This window comes from Hibiscus syriacus, unplaced genomic scaffold, assembly GCF_006381635.1.
Source record: "Hibiscus syriacus cultivar Baekdansim isolate YM2019G1 unplaced genomic scaffold, ASM638163v2 tig00117034_pilon, whole genome shotgun sequence".
Classification (NCBI taxonomy): Eukaryota; Viridiplantae; Streptophyta; class Magnoliopsida; order Malvales; family Malvaceae; genus Hibiscus; species Hibiscus syriacus.
Window position 1 is genome coordinate 12817850 of NW_024063533.1, and position 22261 is coordinate 12840110.

Below are 22261 nucleotides of genomic sequence, written 5' to 3' on the forward strand. Positions count from 1 at the left end.
CTACGTATGAAATTAAATATAGGGTTCTTGTATATCAAGTTATTATGATTCGATATAATTGAGATGAGATTGATATTGATTCTAGATTGTTTGTGTAGTGACTGAACGCAAGTGAATTTCCAATAAGCTTGCCATTTCGAATATCGATTTGAAAAGATTTAGATTAGACTTTAGTGAGGAAAAGGTGAGTGCAACTTCCCTTTTTCGTAATAGAATCGAGGAAGGCTTTCGATAAGCCAACCTTAGTGTTTTCTATCGAAAACTTTATATTTATTTTATGATCTATTTCAATGTTTTATGAAATTTTCATTTTTACGATCTATGTGTTATAAACCTTGACAATTGAATATGAACTTTGAATAAGTGAATGTGAATATACTCTATGTCAGAGAAGTTATTTAAATAAGAAACACTTTGAATAAGGATTGAATCTAGTTATGTGATTTAAAGCCCAATGTATATGTAAGATGATTAGAGGTATAGTTGGCATGCCAAGAGTCGAGGGTCTATGTGGTCCTTCGGGACAATTATGTGGTCTTTTAGGACAAATATGTGGCACTTCAGTGCAACCCTATGTGGCACTTCAGTGTAAACTATATGGTCATTCAGGACAAATATGTGGCACTTCGGTGCAAATTACGAGCTGTGGTGACAGTATTAGTGCACAACCTCATAGTACTCAAATACCTAGATTCTCAATAGTATACTTTGGGCAATTGGAACAAAGACATACAAATTATAATTAATCATAAGTATATCTTTGATATGGAATTCAAGGAAGCTCTTTGAAAAATATTTTTAATAAAACATACAAGATTCATGTTAATAAGTTAGCACTATTTTATTGCCTCACTAAGTCATAGACTTAGTGTGTGTTCTCTCACGTGTAGGTTTGAAGAAGGTTGACGATTGATCTGGAGTTGAGGATAGTATACGTTTCTTAAGATCAGATCATTGCAAATTAAATGTAGGTTGTTGCTTATTTTGTAAACTGTTGGCATGCATTATATGTTTAATTTGAAATGCTCTGGTCGATTTTGTAAACTCTTACCTTTAAGGTTAACTATGTAAATAATTAAGATATTTTGTGAAATGATTTCCAATTTAGAATAGTATTATTTTCTTTATTTTGATTGGAACAATAAGTTTTAAAATTATGCCTATTTGTGATTTTCGTATGTTTGAAAAGTCAAATGTGGCACCTCGGATTCGTATATGGGTCGGGTACGGGTATGGGTCAAGGGTGTTACATTTAATTGTATCAGAGCTATGGTTTAAGTGATTTTAAGTTCAAAATGAATTCGTTTTTGATTTTAAAAAGAGTACATGCCAATTTTTAATAAAGTTTTCTGATCTGATAAGGGAATCAATATGCTATCTTTACTAATACCTTTAGTAATTTGATCTTAATAGATTTCGAACTTTGAAGGTTCCCGAAGTGATGTGGGAGATAGGATGGAGGATAGTAGTAACTCCCATGCCCCTAGTAGACAGAGTAAGAAACATGCACAACCTGGAGTTCCTGTTCAAGATCAGGGGATATTCTTTCAGACGTTGGACGCTATCCTGACGCGTTTCCAACAGTCTATCTCTTCATCCCCTAAGATGAATATCCCCAAAGAATTGAGAATTCTGGGAGCGCTAGAATTTAGGGGAGAAGCAGAAGAAGATCTAGTTGCTGCCGATATGTGGTTTCATGACTTGAAGGTTATGTTAGAGAATCTCCATTGCACTGAACTGGAGAAATTGGATGGTTTTATTTCATTATTAAAGGGTCAAGCCAGAATTTGGTGGTCAAATGTGACGATGCGTGCTTCAAGGGATCTGGTGAATTGGCCCTTCTTTCTGGAAGAGTTTAAGAACAAATACATAAGGGATTAGTTTATTCGGCAGATGAAGTAGGAATTCATGAATTTAAAGAAAGGGAATCACACAGTGTATAAGTTTGAGTGAAAAGTCAACAAGTTGAGTAGATTTTTTGCTGAGTTAGTTCCTACAGAGAATGACTATTGTGATTGGTTTGTGGAGGGTTTGCGACCCAGATTGAAAGAGTTGTTCTTGGCTCTTAACCTCTATTTCTTCCAAGAGGTTGTGAACCGAGCTAAAGCTCTAGAGAGAGCTCAAAATGAAAGGTTTACAGAGCAACAGACGCAATGGAATAAAAGATCTGGCGCATCGTCTAGTTCTTTGCAATCAAATAAGAGTAGAGGTTCAAGTTCTCGACCTCAGACCAAGGAAGAATCCGTAGCATCCTCGGGCAGAAGATCAAATCCGGGAAGAACAAGACAAGCTTATTCAGTGGAATCTGGAGTGGATAAGCCGAATTAATATCAATACTGTGGGAAGAACCATAGTGGAGTGTGCAGACGGGTCTCTGAAGCTTGTTTTAAATGTGGAGAGCCAGGGCATTTTATTCGAGACTGTCCAATTATGGCATGAGAGCCTACTCAGACAAAGGATCTATGACTGCACTAGTGAGAGAAAGAGGTCGAGGAAGACGAAGGAATCAATCTGAGTCAACTGCTCAACCTGAAGTACGTTCTACAACTCGGGTTTACAATTTGAAGACCAGTGAAGATTGTGATGACCCGAAAGTCATTACATGTACTTTTTAGATAGTCGATAAATCTATTTTGGTTTTGATTGACTCGGGATCGAATTATTCTTATGTAAGTAGTAAATTGGTTAAAGAGTTGAACCTTCCGTTAGAGCCTATTCGTAGTGAAATGATTGTGATGAATCCATTAGGAAATAGTCCCCGGGTAGGAAAAGTCTATAAAGGGTGTCCTATAAGGATTCAAGGAATTGAATTCCCTGTTAATCTATTGGAATTACCCTTTGATGAATTTTAGGTTATTATGGGGATGTAATGGCTTTATCATTACTATGCCAACTTGGATTGTCGATTGAAAATAATACAATTAACAAGTCTGGAGGGATTAGAGGTTAGTGTGGCTAGTGAAAGAATCTATCCTTTAAATAATATGATATTAGTAATGTCGGCACATAAGTTGATGCTGGAAGGATATCAAGCGTATATTGCTAATGTAATCGATAGAAGAGTTACTGAAAGATTATGAAGCGATCATTGATTATTATCCAGGAAAAGCTAAGGTTGTAGCAGATGCTCTCAGTCGAAAGACTTTTACTGCTTTGCGTAGTTTGACTGCTTGGTTGATGGTAAAAGAAAATGGTGCATTGATGGTTGAATTAAGGTTGAAACCAGTGTTGTTGGATCGGATGCAGGAGTTACAAAAGAAAGATGATAAATGTTTAGCTTGGTTTGATCGAGTAGAGAAAGGTGGACTTAAGAACTTTGAGGTTAAGTCAAACGGATGCTTATATTTCAAAAATCGTGTGTATGTCCCTAATGACTGTGAGCTGAAACGATATATTTTGTATGAAGCATATTGTAGTCCCTTAACGATGCACCCATGAGGGAAAAAGATGTATCAAGATTTGAAAGAGCATTATTGGTGGCCTGGTATGAAGAAAGATATTACAGAATTTGTAGCAAAGTGTTTAAATTGTCAACAATTGAAAGATGAGCATCAGGTGCCTTCCGGTTTGTTGCAACATATCTCAATTCTGCAGTGGAAATGGGAAAATATTACTATGGGCTTCGTAACGGGTTTGCCTTATTCGACGGGTAAAAATGATTTGATTTGGGTGATTGTAGATCGTCTTACAAAGACTCCTCATTTCATTCCTGTATGAACGGACTTCTCTATGGAGAAACATGTGGAGTTATATATCAAGAAGATAGTGAGGCTGCATGGTATTCCAATCTTGATAGTTTCTTATAGAGATCCCAGATTCACTTCGAGATTTTGGAAATCTTTGCAAGGAGCTTTGGGTACCTGATTAAATTTTAGCACGACGTTTTATCCTCAGATTGATGGGCAATCTGAGAGAACAATTCAGATTTTGGAAGATATATTGAGAGCCTGTGTGATAGATTTTGTTGGATCGTGGGAAAAATATTTGCCGCTTGTGGAGTTTGCATAATAGCTACCAATCCAACATAAAAATGGCATCTTATTAAGCGTTATATGGAAGAAAATACAGAACACCCCTTAATTTGTACGAGTTAAAATATCAGGAAGTGCATGGTCCAGACTTGATTAAAGAAGTGGAAGAAAGAGTTCAAATGATTCAGTACAATTTGAAAGTTACTTCGGACAGACAAAAGTCATACGCCGATCTGAAAAGAAAAGAAATTGAATTTCAAGTGGGTGATAAGGTGTTTTTGAAAGTATCACCTTGGAAGAAAGTGCTTCGATTTGGGCGTAAAGGAAAGGTGAGTCCTAGGTTTATTGGACCTTATGAAATTCTGAAAAGAGTTGGACCTATAGCTTACCAGTTAGCGATGTCGCCAGAAATGGAAAAGATTCATAATGTTTTCCATGTGTCGATGCTTCGGCGGTATCGATCTGATCCTACTCATATTATAACTCCAGATGAAATAGAAGTTCAATCTGATTTAAAATATGAGGAAGAACTGGTTCAGATTCTAGCTTTCGAGAGCAAGCAGTTATGGAATAAAACGATCCCACTAGTGAAGGTTCTTTGGTGAAACCATAAAGTACAAAAAGCTACGTGGGAACGTGAGGAGGATATGAGGAAGCAATATCCCACCTTTTTGTGTAATGAAAATTCGAGGACGAATTTTCTTCAAGTGGAGATTTGTAACATCCTAATTACCGAGTAAGTGACCAAATTATAGGAACTTATAAATTCAGTGGTTGAATTAGAATAAAGTGATAAGTTTAGTGATTTATGAAGGAATTCTATGTGTTGGGTATTATAGAAAATATGATTGTTTAACAAGGGAAAAATGGTAATTTGTATGGGAATGATATTTTAGGATAAATATTAGGTAATGAGAGAATAGTTAAACTCTTTCCTTCTCTTCTTCTTCTCACCGTGGACGCCAGTGGCAAAGGTAAGGATCTAAATTTTGATTGTTCCTTTAATTTTTGGTTTAGTAATTGAAGGTTGGTTATTATATAAGCTTAAGAAAAGCTTATATAGCATTAAAACAACAAGATGAGTATTTTAGAGAAGGATTTGTAAAATGGGGTTTTAGATGAAATTTTGTTACGGATGAGTTTTTGAAGTTTGAATAAGATTTTTGACTTATCAATAGGTTAATTAAAAGATTATGAGTGATAGAATTGGGTAATAACATGTTTTAATGTTCAGTATGATTTGAAGATTCAAGTGTTTAAATGAGAATTTGGGATGTTTGAGACTTATAAATGTGTACAAGTTGGTTTGAAGGTATAAATGTGAGTTTATAAACTCAAAGAATTTGTTTAAGAGAGTTTTGGGTGGATTTTAGGTAATTTTTGAGTTGAAAATGGCTATTCTGGGCCTAGTGTATCGGTACCCTTAGGAGAAGTACTGATACCTCATAAGTTGAACATGCATAATTGAATGAGTTTGTATCGGTACACTGAGGAGTGTATCAATACCCTCAAAACATCGAGTTCTATTTGTGTATCGATACACTAAGGAGTGTATCGATACGCACAAAACATCGAGTGCCATTAGTGTATCGGTACACTGAGGAGTGTATCGATACCCTTGCAATTTCGAATGCAATTTCGGTATTGGTATATATGTAGGTACCGATACCCTCAAGTATGAAATTAAATATAGGGTTCTTGTATATCAAGTTATTATGATTCGATATAATTGAGATGAGATTGATATTTATTCTAGATTGTTTGTGTAGTGACTGAACACAAGTGAATTTCCAGTCAGCTTGGCATTTCGAATATCGACTTGAAAAGATTTGGATTAGACTTTAGTGAGGCAAAGGTGAGTGCAACTTCCCTTTTTCGTAATAGAATCGACGAAGGCTTGTGATAAGACAAACTCAGTGTTTTCGATCGAAAACTTTATATTTATTTTATGATATATTTCAATGTTTTATGAAAATTCCATTTTTACGAACTATGTGTTATGAACCTTGACAAGTGAATATGAACTTTGAATCAGTGAATGTGAATATTCTCTATGTCAGAGAAGTTATTTGAATAGGAAACACTTTGAATAAGGATTGAATCTAGTTATATGATTTAAAGCCCAATGTATGTGTATGAGGATTAGAGGTATAGGTTGCATGCCAAGAGTCGAGGGTCTATGTGGCACTTCGGTGAAAATTACGAGCTGTGGTGACATCATTAGTGCACAACCTCATAGTACTCAAATACCTAGATTTCTCAATAGTATACTTTAGGAAATTGGAACAAAGATATACAAAGTATAATTAATCATAAGTATACCTTTTATATGGAATTCAAGGAAGCTCTTTGAAAAATATTTTTAATAAAACATATAAGATTTGTGTTAATGAGTTAGCACTATTGTATTGCCTCACTAAGTCATAGACTTAGCGTGCGTTCTCTTACGCGTATGTTTGAAGAAGGTTAATGATTGATCTGGGGTTGAGGATAGCATGCGTTTCTGAAGATCAAATCATTGCAAATTAAATGTAGGTTGTTGCTTATTTTGTAAACTATTCGCATGTATTATATGTTTAATTTGAAATGCTCTAGTCGATTTTGTAAACATATATATTTTGTATTTTGTAAACTCTTACCTTTGAGGTTATCTATATAAATTATTACGATATGTTATGAAATGATTTCCGATTTAGAATAGTATTATTTTCTTTATTTTGATTGGAACAATTAGTTTTAAAATTATACCTATTTTTGATTTTCGTATGTTTGAAAAGTCAAATGTGGCACCTCGGATTCGTATATGGATCGGGTACGGGTCAGGGGTATTACATTTAATGGTATCAGAGCTATGATTTAAGTGATTTTAAGTTCAAAATGAAGTCATTTTCGGTTTTAAAAAGAGTACATGCCAATTTTTAAAAAGTTTTTCTGATATGATAAGGTAATCAATATGCTATCTTAGATAATACTTTTAGTAATTTGATCTTAATAGAAGTCGAACTTTGAAGGCTTCCGAAGTTATGTGGGAGATAGGATGGAGGAGAGTAATAACTCCCCTGCCCCTAGTAGATAGAGTGAGGAGCAGGCATAGCCTGGAGATCCTGTTCAAGATCAGGGGACATTCTTTCAGACGTTGGATGTTATCCTGACGCATTTCCAACAGTCTGTCTCTTCAGCCCCTAAGATGAATATCCCCAAAGAATTGAGAAGTCTGGGAGCAATAGAATTTAGGGGAGAAGTAGAAGAAGGTCCAGTTGCTGTCGATATGTGGCTTAATGACTTGAAGGTTATGTTAGAGAATCTCCATTGCTCTGAATTGGAGAAATTGGATGGTGTTGTTTCATTATTAAGGGGTCAAGCCAGAATTTAGTGGTCGAATGTGACGATGCGAGCTTTAAGGGATCTGGTGAATTGACCATTCTTTTTGGAAGAGTTTAAGAACAAATACATAGGGGATCAGTTTATTCGGCAGATGAAGTAGGAATTCATGAATTTAAAGTAAGAGAATCGCACAATATATGAGTTTGAGTGAGAATTCAACAAGTTGAGTAGAGTTTCTGCTGAGTTAGTTCCTACATAGAAGGACTCTTGTGATTGGTTTATAGAGGGTTTACGACCCAGATTGAAAGAACTCCCGTTGGCTCTTAACCTCTCTTCCTTCCAAGAGGTTGTGAAGTGAGCTAAAGCTCTAGAGTGAGCTCAAAATGGAAGGTTTGCAGAGCAGTGAACTCAGTGTAATAAAAGATCTGGTGCATCGTCTGGTTCTTCGTAATCAGAGAATAGTAGAGGTTCAAGTTCTTGACCTTAGACAATGGCAGAATCCGCATTATCCTCTGGCAGAAGATCAAATCTGGGAATAACAAGACAAGCTTATTCAGTGGAATTTGAAGTGGATAAGCCGAAGCTTGTTTTAAATGTGGAGAGTCAGGGTATTTTATTCGAGACTACCCAATGATGGTTGGAGAGCATGCTCAGATAGAGAGATATATGGATGTACTAGTGAGAGGAAGAGGTCGAGGAAGAGGAAGGAATCAATCCGAGTCAACTGCTCAACTTGAAGTACGTTCTACATCTCGAGTTTATAATTTGAAGACCAGTGAAGATTGTGATGACCCAGAAGTCATTACATGTACTTTTCAGATAGCCGATAAATCTTTTTTGGTTTTGATTGACTTGGGATTGAATTATTCTTATGTCAATAGTAAATTGGTTAAAGAGTTGAACCTTCCATTAGAGCCTATTTGTAGTAATATGATTGTGACGAACCCATTAGAAAATAGTGCCCGGGTAGGAAAAGTCTGTAAAGGGTGTCCTATAAGGATTCAAGGAATTGAATTCCCTACTAATCTATTTCAAATTACTCTTTGATGAATTTAAGGTTATTCTGGGGATGGATTGGCTTTATCATTATTATGCCAACTTGGATTGTCGATTGAAGCGAGTACAATTAACAAGTGTGGAGGGATTGGAGGTTAGTTTGGTCAGTGAAAGAATCCATCTTTTAGCTAATGTGATATTAGTAATGTCGGCTCAGAAGTTGATGCTGGAAGGATGTCAAGTGTATATTGCTAATGTAATCAATAGAAGAGTTACAAGAAGTATAATTAAAGATATTTTGACAGTGAGAGAGTTTCCCGACATGTTTCTGGATGATTTTCCTAGGTTACCTCCAGATAGGGAGGTTGAGTTTCAAATTGAAGTGATGTCAGGATCAGCACCCATTTCGATAGCTCGTTACAGGATGGCCCGAGAGAGTTAAAAGTGTTAAAGGCTCGGTTGCAAGAGCTTTTAGATAAGGGATTCATTAGACCTAGTATGTCTCCATGGGGTGCTCCAGTGTTATTTGTAAAGAAGAAATATGGTTCGATAAGCCTCTGTATAGATTATCGTCAGCTTAACAAGGATCGTCAACTTACAAGGTGGCCATAAAGAACAAGTATCCTCTTCCAAAGATAGACAATTTATTTGATCAACTCAAGGGAGCGACTGTATTTTCAAAGATCGATTTACGCTTAGGGTATCATCAGCTGAAAATTCAAGAAAAAGATGTTCCTAGAACGACGTTTAGGACTCGTTATAGTCATTATGAAATTGTTGTAATACCATTCGGGCTAACAAATGCACCTGCAGCGTTTATGGACATGATGAATAGAGTTTTTCAAATGTATGTTGATCAGTTTGTGGTCATCTTTATTGATGACATCTTAGTGTATTCTAAGTCGAAGGAGGAACATGATGTTCATCTTCGGGTAGTTCTTCAAACGTTGTGAGATAAGAAGCTTTACGCGAAGTTTTCAAAGTGTGAATTTTGGTTATCTGAAGTGGCATTCCTTGGACACGTGGCTTCTCTATAGGGCATTCGGGTAGACCCACAAAAGGTTGGAGCTGTATTAGAATGAGAGATTCTGAAAAATGTGTCAGAAGTTTGAAGTTTCTTGGGTCTCGTAGGTTATTATCGGATGTTTGTCAAAAACTTTTTGATGATATCTTTACCTTTAACCAAATTATTAAGAAATGATGTACATTTTGAATGGAATCCTGATTTCCAGAAAAGATTTGAAGCATTGAAGAAAGTTCTGACTGAAGCACCGGTGTTGGTGTAATCGGAATCAAACAAGAATTTCATAATTTTTAGCGACGCGTCCCATAATGGTTTGGGATGTGTCCTAATGCAAGATGGGAAGATAGTTGCTTATGCCTTGAGACATCTGAAGCCTCATGAAAAGAATTATCCGACACATGATTTAGAGCTAACAGTTGTTGTCTTTGCATTGAAAATTTGGCGGCATTATTTGTATGGAAAACGTTGCTACATCTTCAACGATCACAAGAGCTTGAAGTATTTATTGACTCAAATAGAGTTAAATTTAAGGCAAAGAAGGTGGATGGAGTTATTGAAAGATTATGACGCGATCATTGATTACTATCCAGGAAAAGCTAACGTTATAACAGATGCTCTCAGCCGGAAGACTTCTACTTCTTTGCGTAGTTTGAACGCTCGGTTGATGGTAAAAGAAAATGGTGCATTGATGGCTGAATTAAGGTTGAAACCAGTGTTGTTGGATTGGATCCAGGAGTTACAAAAGAAAGATGATAAGTGTTTAGCTTGGTTTGATTGAGTAGAGAAATGTGGACTTGAGAACTTCGAGGTTAAGTCAACCGGATGTTTATATTTCAAGAATCATGTTTATGTCCCTAATGACTGTGAGCTGAAATGATATATTTTGTATGAAGCACATTGTAGTCCCTTAATGATGCACCCAGGAGGGAACAAGATGTATCAAGATTTGAAAGAGCGTTATTGGTGGCCTGGTATTAAGAAAGATATCACAGAATTTGTAGCAAAGTGTTTAAATTGTCAAAAAGTGAAAGCTGAGCATCAGGTGCCTTCCGGTTTGTTGCAACCCATCTCTATTATGCAGTGAAAATGGGAAAACATTACTATGGGCTTCGTAACGGGTTTACCTTATTCTCCCGGTAAAAAGGATTCAATTTGGGTGATTGTAGATCGTCTTACAAAGATTGCTCATTTTATTCCTGTACGAATGGACTTCTCTATGGAGAAATACGCAGAGTTGTATATTTAGGAGATAGTGAGGTTACATGGTATTCCAATCTCATAGTTTCTGATAGAGATCCCAGATTCACTTAGAGATTTTGGAAATCTTTGTCAGGAGCTTTAAGTACCCGATTGAATTTTAGCACGGCGTTTCACCTCAGACTGATGGGCAATCTGAGAGAACAATTCAGATTTTGAAAGATATGTTGAGAGCGTGTGTGATCGATTTTGCTGGATCGTGGGAAAAATATTTTCCACTTGTGGAGTTTGCATATAATATTAGTTACCAATCCAGCATAAAAATGGCACCTTATGAAGCGTTATATGGAAGAAAGTGCAGAACACCCCTCAATTGGTACGAGTTAAAAGATCGGGAAGTGCATGGTCCATACTTGATTAAAGAAGTGGAAGAAAGAGTTCAAGTGATTCATCACAATTTGAAAGTTGCCTCAGACAGACAAAAGTCATACGCCAATCTAAAAATAAAAGAAATTGAATTTCAAGTGGGTGATAAGGTGTTTTTGAAAGTATCACCTTGGAAGAAAGTGCTTCAATTTGGGCGTAAAGGAAAGTTGAGTCCTAGGTTTATTAGAGCTTATAAATTATGAAAATAGTTGGACCTGTGGCTTACCAGTTAGCGTTGCCTCCAGAAATAGAAAAGATTCGTAATGTTTTCCATGTGTCAATGCTACGGCGGTATCAATCTGATCCTGCTCACATCATAACTCCATATGAAATAGAAGTTCAATCTGATTTAACATATGAGGAAGAACCGATTCAGATTCTAGCTTTCGAGAGTAAGCAGTTGCGGAATAAAACGATCCCACTAGTGAAAGTTCTTTGGAGAAACCATAAAGTAGAAAAAGCTGCGTGGGAACGTGAGGAGGATATGAGGAAGAAATATCTCCACCTTTTTGTGTAATGAAAATTCGAGGATGAATTTTCTTCAGGGGAGATTTGTAACATCCCAATTACCGAGTAAGTGACCAAATTGTAGGAACTTATAAATTCAGTGGTTGAATTAAAATAAAGTACTAAGTTTAGTGATTTATGGAGGAATTTTGTATGTTAGGTATTATAGAAAATATGAATGTTTAACAAGGGTAAAATGGTAATTTGCAGTGGAATGATATTTTAGGATAAATATGAGGTAATGAGAGAAGAGTTGAACTCTTTCATTCTCTTCTTCTTCTCACCGTGGACACCAATGGCAAAGGTAAGGATCTAAATTTTGATTGTTCTTTTAATTTCTAGTTTAGTAATGGACGGTTGGTTATTATATAAGCTTAAGGAAAACTTATATAACATTAAAACAACAAGATGAGTATTTTAGAGAAGGATTTGTAAAATGGGTTTTTAGATGAAATTTTGTTATGGATGAGTTTTTGAAGTTTGAATCAGATTTTTGACTTGTCAATAGGTTAATTAAAAGATTAGAAGTGATAGAATTGAGTAATAACATGTTTGAATGTTGAGTATGATTTGAAGATTCAAGTGTTTAAATGAGAATTTGGGATGTTTGAGACTTATAAATGTGTACAAGTTGGTTTGAAGGTATAAAGGTGAGTTTATAAACTCAAAGAATGTGTTTAAGAGAGTTTTGAGTGGATTTTAGGTAATTTTTGAGTTGAAAATGGCCATTCTGGGCCTAGTGTATCGGTACCCTTAGGAGAAGTGCCGATACCTCATGAGTTACACATGCATAATTGAATGAGTCTGTATCGGTTGACTGAGGAGTGTATCGATACGCTCAAAACATCGAGTGTTATTTATGTATCGGTACTCTCAAAACATCGAGTGTTATTTGTGTATCGGTACACTGAGGAGTGTATCGATACCCTCAAAACATCGAGTGCCATTAGTGTATCGGTACACTGAGGAGTGTATCGATACCCTTTGCATTTCGAATGCAATTTCGGTATTGGTATATATGTAGGTACCGATACCCCCAAGTATAAAATGAATAGGGTTCTTGTATATCAAGCTATTATGATTCGATATAATTGAGATAAGATTGATATTGATTCTAGATTGTTTGTGTAGTGACTGAACGCAAGTGAATTTCCAGTCAGCTTGGCATTTCGAATATCGACTTGAAAAGATTTGGATTAGACTTTAGTGAGGCAAAGGTAAGTGCAACTTCCTTTTTTCGTAATAGAATCGTGGAAGGCTTGCGATAAGCCAACCTCAGTGTTTTCGATCGAAAACTTTATATTTATTTTATGATTTATTTCAATGTTTTATGAAATTTCCATTTTTACGAACTATGTGTTATGAACCGTAACAAGTGAATACAAACTTCGAATCTGTGAATGTGAATATACTCTATGTTTGAGAAGCTATTTGAATAAGAAACACTTTGAATAAGGATTGAATCTAGTTATGTGATTTAATGTCGAATGGATATGTATGAGGATTAGAGGTATAGTTGGTATGCCAAGAGTCGAGGGTCTATGTGGTTCTTCGGGATAATTATGTGGTCATCCGGGACAAATATGTGGCACTTTGGTACAACCCTATGTGGCACTTCAGTGCAAACTATGTGGTCCTTCAGTGCAAATTACGAGCTGTGGTGACAACATTAGTGCTCAACCTCATAGCACTTAAATACCTAGATTTCTCAATTGTATACTTTGAGCAATTGGAACAATGACATACAAAGTATAATTAATCATAAGTATACCTTTGATATGGAATTCAAGGAAGTTCTTTGAAAAACATTTTTAATAAAACATATAAGATTCATGTTAATAAGTTAGCACTGTTGTCATGTATTATATGTTTAATTTGAAATGCTCTGGTCGATTTTGTAAACATGTATATTTTGTATTTTGTAAACTCTTACCTTTGAGGTTATCTATGTAAATTATTAAGATATTTTGTGAAATGATTTCCGATTTAGAATAGTATTATTTTCTTTATTTTGATTGGAACAATAAGTTTTAAAATTATGTCTATTTGTGATTTTCGTATGTTTGAAAAGTTAAATGTTGCACCTCGGATTCATATCTGGGTCGGGTACGGGTCAGGGGTGTTACAAACCTTCCCTGCTTTTGACCCTCAAATTGAATTTGGATATGTGATTTGCGTTCATGGAAATCACGTTGTTCGAGTTTATTTGGTTAGGTTTTTTAACCTTTTCCTTCTTAAGTGACTCGATAAATTTGACTCGTACTTGATTATCCGAACTGATTTACCCAATCCAAGACCTGATATAGACTCACACAATATAACATAAAATTGATCCGAAACTCGGGATAACCCGAATCAAATCGAAACTGACCCGAATTTCAGTGGGACCGAAAGTAACCCGAATCGAAAATAACCCGAATTTAGTTCGCCTATATCCAGTCTAAATCGATCTTGATTTAACTTGATAATTGAATCTAAGTGAATGGATAATTTATTATTATTATTATTATTATTATCTATTTTTAGCATTAATAAATAGTAAAATGGGGTATGTTTTATTCTCATTTTATATTATACTCTGAGTTAACCATCACTTCTAGTAATAGTTTAATGGTTCAATATAATATTTCCTCAATTAAAAGATCATCTTTATATCTGATGAAATAACTTCTAGCTCTGAATTTGTACTGTGACAATATATATTCACATAAAATTCTTGAATTTAAAGATTTATTGATTCGATTGATTAAAACTAAAGCTTAGTTCTGAATTTGGTATGTGACAATATATATTCACAAAAAATTATTGAATTATAAGTAATAAAGAGCAACACCGAAAGTTATGACGACAAAGAGCAACAACGGTTGACCTGAAAATTTAAAGGTTGACCAAAATTGAAATTTATATGAATTGGCCCGAAAATCTAATGGTTGACTTGAATTAAAAACTACCGATATGATATTGACCCGACCCAAAAATCAACCGATTTGATTTTAACCTGATCCGATATCCAACTCGAACTGAATTTTCATATACCCAAGCCAAATCTAACCTGAAGTAGACTCGATCTGAATTACTCATACTCCACCAAAATAGTTAAAAGTAATTCACTAATGGACTATAAGATTTCCATTGGATGGAATTCAAAAAAGGATAATAATCTATATATACTTAATTATTTTCCTGATTGTAGTTTTAAATAAATGGAAAATTATTTTGCCAAAAATATAAATGGAAAAATATTAAAATTTACCCATGATTGATACAAAAATAATAATATAAATATTTTTTAAAAAATAATTATATGAATTTTAAAATAGTTTTTTCAAACATTAAGAAGAATAGTAAAGATCTAAACTTCATATTAGGAAAATGAATAAAAATGTAAGGAAAAATAATACTTATTCAACATAATCAGTATTTATTGTTTCATTTTATTAAAGTTAAATAATGTGGGTGATTAACTATTATAAAATAAAATAAATTTAATATTAACTTATATAAAAAAAAATATTTTCAAATATAAATAATAAGTACTTGTATATTTTTAAGGTATAAATAGGCACGTAAACGAACTGAACATTCAATGAATTGTTCGGTAGAGAGTTTGTTTATGTTCGTTTATTTACTAAATGGACAAACATGAACAATATTTTCTATTCTTTTAATCAAATGAACGAACACAAATAAAGAGTTCGTTCGTTCATTCACGTTCGTGAATGTTCGATAATCCATTAGTTTTGTGTTTACTTTTTTTGTTAAATTTATATTTATCTTTTTTTATTTATATTCTTTTAAGATTTTTTTCTTGATTTAAAAGAAATTTATATTTTATGTTCTTTCATTTACGTTTGTTTATGTCTGATTGTGTTCATTTGTCATTTTAAGTAACGAACATAAATGGACACGAACAAACTACATTCCTTAAATGAACTAACACAAACAAAAAAATATTCCATTTAGTTGTTTGTGTTCATTTATTTGTTCGGTTAAAATTAAACAAACAAATATAAACATACTATTATTCATGTTCGTTTGGTTCGTTTACGTACCTAGGTTTAAACGTATAAGTTGTAGGTTGGGATTATCCCTCAGGTTTGAAATATTAGACTGCAAATTCGGGCTGCCTGCTGGCCCATGAGGAACCCAATAGCTTATAGAGCTACAACTAGGGGTGTGTAAGAAAATCCGATCCGATTTGTTGATATAATCTCAAAATTCAGATATCCGATCTATTTTTTTTAATTTTTAGATAATTCGGATTGAATATTCGAATAAATTTCAGATAATCAAATCAAATACGAATCTTTTAACATTTAATTTCGGATTATACGAATATCCAATAAAAATGGGCTTTTAATAAAAAATTACCTAAGCACAATAATTCTAGCCAACCAGCCCGTCCCTAACCTAAAATTTAAAATGCCCAATGCTCTAACCACTACTCAGACAGTCTGAAAATTAAAATGCTCAACGCCCAGCCATCCAACCTTTAACCTTGCCTTCATGCTTGAAAATTAAATGATTGAATCAAGTGAGTTCTTTGTTTTTCCTTTTTAACCTTTTAAATTATTTGTTTTTAAGCTTTAAAATTACACAGTAAGAATTTGTTTTGATTTTCTTCAAGCATATTGAGATAAATATAATATAATAGAATATATAATATATTATATAAAGTTATAAAACATTAAATTAAAAATTTATTTTTTAAAATTTATATTCGAATTCGGATATTCGAATTCGGATTTCCAAATATCCGATCTGAAATTCTGGATAATCGAAAACTCAGATATGCGATTTTTTTCGGATCGGATACGAATAATGATTCAAATATTCGGATATCCAAATTTTCAGATTAGATAATATCTGATATCCGAAAATGCATATCCTAATTGCAAGGTGTAGCACACCAATTTTGAACTAGAACTAGAAGAAGCGTCGGGGAATGACAATAGAATAATGTAAATTTAAATATTTGTAAATATTTAATGGTTTCGTGAATTTAAATATTTATAGCTTCAAATAATATTTAAATTTAGATATCTTAATTATTATTTATACTGGATTTAAATTATATATTGTCGAAACGGTCCTTAAGCTCGGAACGAGTCTCGACTATTTTGTGAAAAATTCAATTTTTGTAAAAAAAATGGAATCGCCATCAACCTTTTGGATTAGGTACGTCGAATACCTGAAAATCGTCTTTTTAAAATGTTTTAAGAAAACATCTTTTTAAAAGCTAACACCAGTTTGCATATAATCAAAAACTCATTCTTTGAAGAAAGATTGAGTTATGAAGTCAATTACGTATGAGGAAGGATAAACACCCCACAACACCCAAAACACCCAAAATTGGTATCTCATCAATTATATGTTGTCTCTAATAACCGAAGTCTAAGAATTCAAATATAAATTAAATTATAATCCTCTTATTATAGAAATACTCACAGTTTTATTAATGGAAAATCTTAAGGAGAAAGAGAAGATATCTCATTGTATCTAATCGAAAAGAAAATAATCCCTAAAATACATTAGGATGAGTATTTCTCTTTGCAACAGAAACAAAAGAATATAATAATTTCTCTTAAGAACTCAATATTAAGCAATTTCATGAAGTCAAAACTCAAATGAGAATTTAAGCCAATTAATCACAATCACCTATCCAATTAGAAGAGACGAAGAATGTTCAATTATTTAAAAAGATCGATACCAAGTCCTTAATATGAATTAAACGAATTGTCTCGATAAGTTTAAATAAAAAATATTTCTTTTTCTCTTTTAATCTTGATAAATTTTAGGGTTAATTAATTTTTAGGTTCACTAGTTGGGTGTTAATTTGTTTTGAAATATCAAAATAGAACATTTAGTTACCTTAAGACAACTCTTTGTCAATATTTTAAAATAAATGAACATTACCTTTAATTCAATTATGAAGTTGGTCAAAGTTATGTTTATGAGGTGTCGAAATGGTCTTTTGGAATGATCGGTTCGCGAAAAAAACGTGGTTTGCAGAATCGTCACCAATCCTTGATTAGGGTGTGATTGGGCACCCAAAAATAAATTTGTCATTTTAATAACATATTACTTTTAATTAAAACAATAAACTTGGGGTCTACATTACCAAAATTTGAGTTCGGGAGTCGGTTACGTGTGGGGAAGGATTAGCACCCCCACAACACCCTAAATCGGTACCTAGTCAATTAATTAATTGTCTTTGCAATAAAATGTACAAGTTTGAGTTTAATTTAATTTAAGATCCCCTAAAATAATGTTCTTTGAATTTTTTGATGAACATAATAATATTTAATTATTTCCTATCTAGAAGAACCGATCTATCATACCTTGAAGCAATCGATTCTTAATCAAATCGAAATAAAGAAATATTAAAATTTCATTCTAAATTTCAAAATAATAACACCCAACATAATTTTAAGAGTGAAAACGATAATATTTAATTATTTCCAATTGAAAATAAATGATGCTTTGTTCATTAAACAATCGTTTATTACCCCTAATTGAAATAAAAAATATTACTATCTCGTCTTAAATTTCAATAGTAATTCGAGTGAAAATAATAATATCTATTTATTGTTTTGAAAATTTATTGGAAAACACATGCAAAAATAAAGCAGAAATCATACATCATGTAAGTATAATTAATTATTTATTTTACCAATATTTAATGAGAATAATGATGTTTAATTAATTAAATATCTCGAGAAGAGACCTTAGATTCAATCTAACAGTCTTTTCTCGATAAATTTAATTAAAAGAACACTGTCTTTTCCTCAATCCCCGAATTTTAAAATAGATTGGATTTAATTGGTGTCACTTAATGAGATATACTTTCGTTTTAAAATTATTGAAAGTAACTTTCTTATACGTTAAGACAGTTACTTTACGATAATATTAAAACAATCGAATATTGCCCTTAATCAATTTATATTGATTCGAGTCAAGTGATGCTGATGCGGGTATCATATAAAATTAATTAGGACTAAAATGAATTAAAATGCAAACAATATGCAAACATTTAAAATAAAAATAAAAGTATGACTAAAAGATAAATTATTAAATTATCATTTCAAAATTGAAATAAAATAAAATATGCAAGGTACTATAATGAACATTAATCATATTAAGTGCTAAAATTGCAAATAATAGAAATAAATAAAAATAGGGAACTAAATTAAAATCACGGGGCCGAATTAAAATAAATGAAAACATATATTAAGGCTCGAAATATAAACATGCAAAAGTACAAGGGGCTACAAAGAAAATATCCCTAAAAAATAAATATCAGGCATAAAAAGGGTAAATTATAAAAATAGTCCCTACAGGGACTAACATGCAAAAACACACTAAAGTTAGAGGGATTAAACTGATATTAGACCAAAAAACAAAGGCACGCGTAAAAATGGATAAATAGCATGTTCAGTCCCTGCAGGCGACCTTTTTGTAAAACACGCGTAAAATAAGGGGATTTAAAATGAAATTAACCCCAAAATTATTCCTATATATATAAATGTTTTGTGTTTTTTTCATTTTTCACCAAACTTAAAAAAAGGCGAGAGGGAGAGAAAGATCCCTCCCAACTGGTTTCGACCGGCCCACTGCCAGCCACCGCGAACCACCGTCAGCCACCATTTGACCGCCGCTCCGACCGTTGCACACGGTGGTCAGAATCCCCAAACTAACCCAAATCAACCCTTTCATCTAGATCTATAACCCTAGTACCATTCCTTAGGCTAAAACAACCCTAAACACCACCAAAACAAGCCCCAAAGGGTCTCGACCGTTCGACTTCTTGCATCTCCGGCCGCCGTGAAGATGAATCAGCACATCGACCCATGTAACTACTCTATATCGTTTTTTTATCTCATGCAAAGCTTTGATTTTTTTTGTTTTATTCTTATTTTTATTTCAAAATTTACAGTAAAAATATAAACAAATAAAACCGTAAAAACACCTTTAACTTTGATCTTTTATTGCTTTGTTTTCTCTTGAAAAATTCAGAAAAACCGAACCTCTATTACACTATTTTTGTTGGGTTTTATACCCATGTTTTTATATTTATAAATATAGTAAAATGTTTTCTATTGGCTAATATGTTGGTGCTTGATGATGGTTATTTCTTTGTGTTTGATGATGGCTGCTTCATGTGGGATGGACTGCTGGTGACATGGAGCACTGACAGTGTACCGCCAGAACGGCTTCGTGGGATTGGTTCGAGCGATAACACTAGTAGAGGGTTTGTTGAGTTAATCGATCGATGAATCGGCTAAGAGGGGGTGAATTGGCAATAAAAATTTTGGTGGAAGCTTTTGCAGAAAATTGAAATTATTTGCATAGCGATTTAGAGTGGCTCGACTTTCTCAACCAAAGTCTACGTCCACTACCTTAGCTATCTACACTAAGGATTTTCCAACAAATTCACTAATTTGTTCTTTCTTTTGAGGACAAAGAGTAACCTTACACCTCCCTCAAGAATTATACCCCAAATTCTTGAGAACACTCTTTCCCAAAGAGAAGAATACAAATTTCGCAAACTTACAGAAAAACCTCTCAAGGTAAGATGATTGCGCAATTCTAGAACAAAGAAAGAACACTCAGAGATGAATACAATTGAGCACAAATGGTGTTCTTGAAAGAAAAATGAATATTGAATGAAAAATAGGCTTGGAATGCTTAAAGTTGAAGTTCAAGGCTTTCTCTTTGATTATCTCTCAATTCTTGTTTCTTGTTGTTGATCAATGGCTCCTGAGCTTGTTTAAATACACCTTGGATTGATTCTGAACGTTGGGGATCATTGGTGAAGTTAATAGAGCCGTTATGGTGTGAATACCATTAAAAAATCTGTTGGGAGCGTAGGTGTATCGATACACTCTCTATGTGTATCGGTACACTCAGTGTAAAATTCAAATATTTCAACCGGTAGTTGACTTAGTTTATCGGTACATCCCATGTGTATCGGTACACTAATTACATTCGTTGTTTCTCGGAGCTAGGAGTGTATCGATTCATCTACTATGTATCGATACACAAAATGCATTCGATGTTTGGTGTGTATCGGTTCATTCAATAGTGTATCGGTACATACCTTGGTAAAAATTATTTTTGGCCCGATTAAGGTTCGAAATAATTTGTAACAATTATTTCAAAAATATTTTAAGACTAAAACACAATTTTACACTTAAGTAAGATTTAAAATTGATGTTTGAAAACTTGGAGTAATATTTTGATATTCGATTAATTTACTCGAATATTAATTTTGAAATTGAATATAAAATCTTAAAATTCAATAGGACTTTATTTGTTCTATCGAAACATCAAAATATTTTGAACAATCTCCCCCTTTTTGATATAACAAAACATTTAAGTAATTTTAAGATTTTCTTTGAAAATCATTTTTGAAATCAATTTTGAAAATTACTCTCCCCCTTACTTATTCTCCCCCTTTTTGTTAAATCAAAAAGACTCTATAAAACGTTTTTAAACAAGTTTATAAAAAATAGCCAATTGATATTTAGATAAAGTTTAAGCTACTAAGATCACAATTAAGAGAAACATTAGCCATTAGTTCATAAACAATATTTATAATCAATGTGTAATGGTAATTGGTCATATTTAACTAATGATGCAAAAATTAATAAAACCAATATAAATTAATCAAACCAAATTCAATCAATCAAAACCAAATATATATATAAGCATTCAAGTTCAAGCATCCTAACTTCCAAAATATATCAATCCAAACACATCCAAAATGTTTTAACAATTAAGTTCAACTCAACCTAAGAAAACAAAGCAAGAAAAAGGTCTAATCGTCCATCGGTGGAGAAGGAGGTGATAAATATGCCTATATATTGGCCACATCACGAGTAAGTGTGTCAACCCTTTTATCCATAGCATCGAATCGATGATTCATCTCTTCATTGTTAGCAGTTAAATGGGACTCGATGGATGCAAACCTCATGTCAAGAGTCTCCATAAACGATCGAAAGTATGGAGGCATCTGACTCTCTTGCTGTGCTGGATCGTCATCGGGTACATGATCATCAATTTCGCACATGAGTTCTTCAAGCTCTAGATCATCGTCCGCAGCCGGTGCTGAAGGAGCTCGTGAAGAGCTAACTCCCGATATTTTCTCGGTGGATCGAACCCATTGATCCTTGTCCTCGGACCATCCCGATTTCTTCAATGTTGTGAAATTTATTTGGTTCTTGAGAGGGATGGGTACATCAAGCGTGACCCTAAGGTTGAATTTGATAAACAAGTTGCTAAGAAGACAACCGTAAACTAAGGTTTCAATATATTTGGACGGGACATTGTTCATGGTTTTGACTAGCTTGGCGAAAATGATTTGTGGCAAATTTATTTTCTTATTCTTTTGGATACAATGTATCCACCATAAATCTATAACTCTAAGGGTAGAGTATATACCTTCGGATGGTCTAAACCACCAAGAGATTATCAAGTGGAGGAATGGCTCGTGATAAGTTAATAAAGTACTCGCACTCGCCTTAGCCTTATATTGGGTAGCCACAATCTCTTTTTCGTTATCTATATCATTGTTATCTAATCCAAAAATATTACTAATTGTGTAGGAGTCAATATAAACAAATTGGCCTAAGAGATAAGACCGAATACTTATGGTTTCTATACAAGACTCATTTTGGACACAAACAACATTGAAATAGAAAATGCGGACAAGTTGGTGATAAATAATTGGTTTAAGCTGAAACAATTTATCAAATTTCCAAGATCGGAGGGTAGGAAGATATTCAAATTTCATATCAACCATTTCTTGGATAGA

The 22261-nt window shown here is 33.5% G+C and overlaps 1 protein-coding gene across 1 annotated transcript; it reads left to right on the forward strand.

Annotated features, from left to right (window-relative positions):
- Nucleotides 1–7928: 7928 nt before the first annotated feature.
- On the forward strand, nucleotides 7929–8733 carry LOC120196563. Its single transcript, XM_039198346.1, has 2 exons — nucleotides 7929–8261; nucleotides 8413–8733. Exons 1-2 carry the CDS (start codon nucleotides 7929–7931, stop codon nucleotides 8731–8733), a joined length of 654 nt encoding a protein of 217 aa, XP_039054277.1.
- The last annotated feature ends 13528 nt before the right edge of the window (nucleotides 8734–22261 follow it).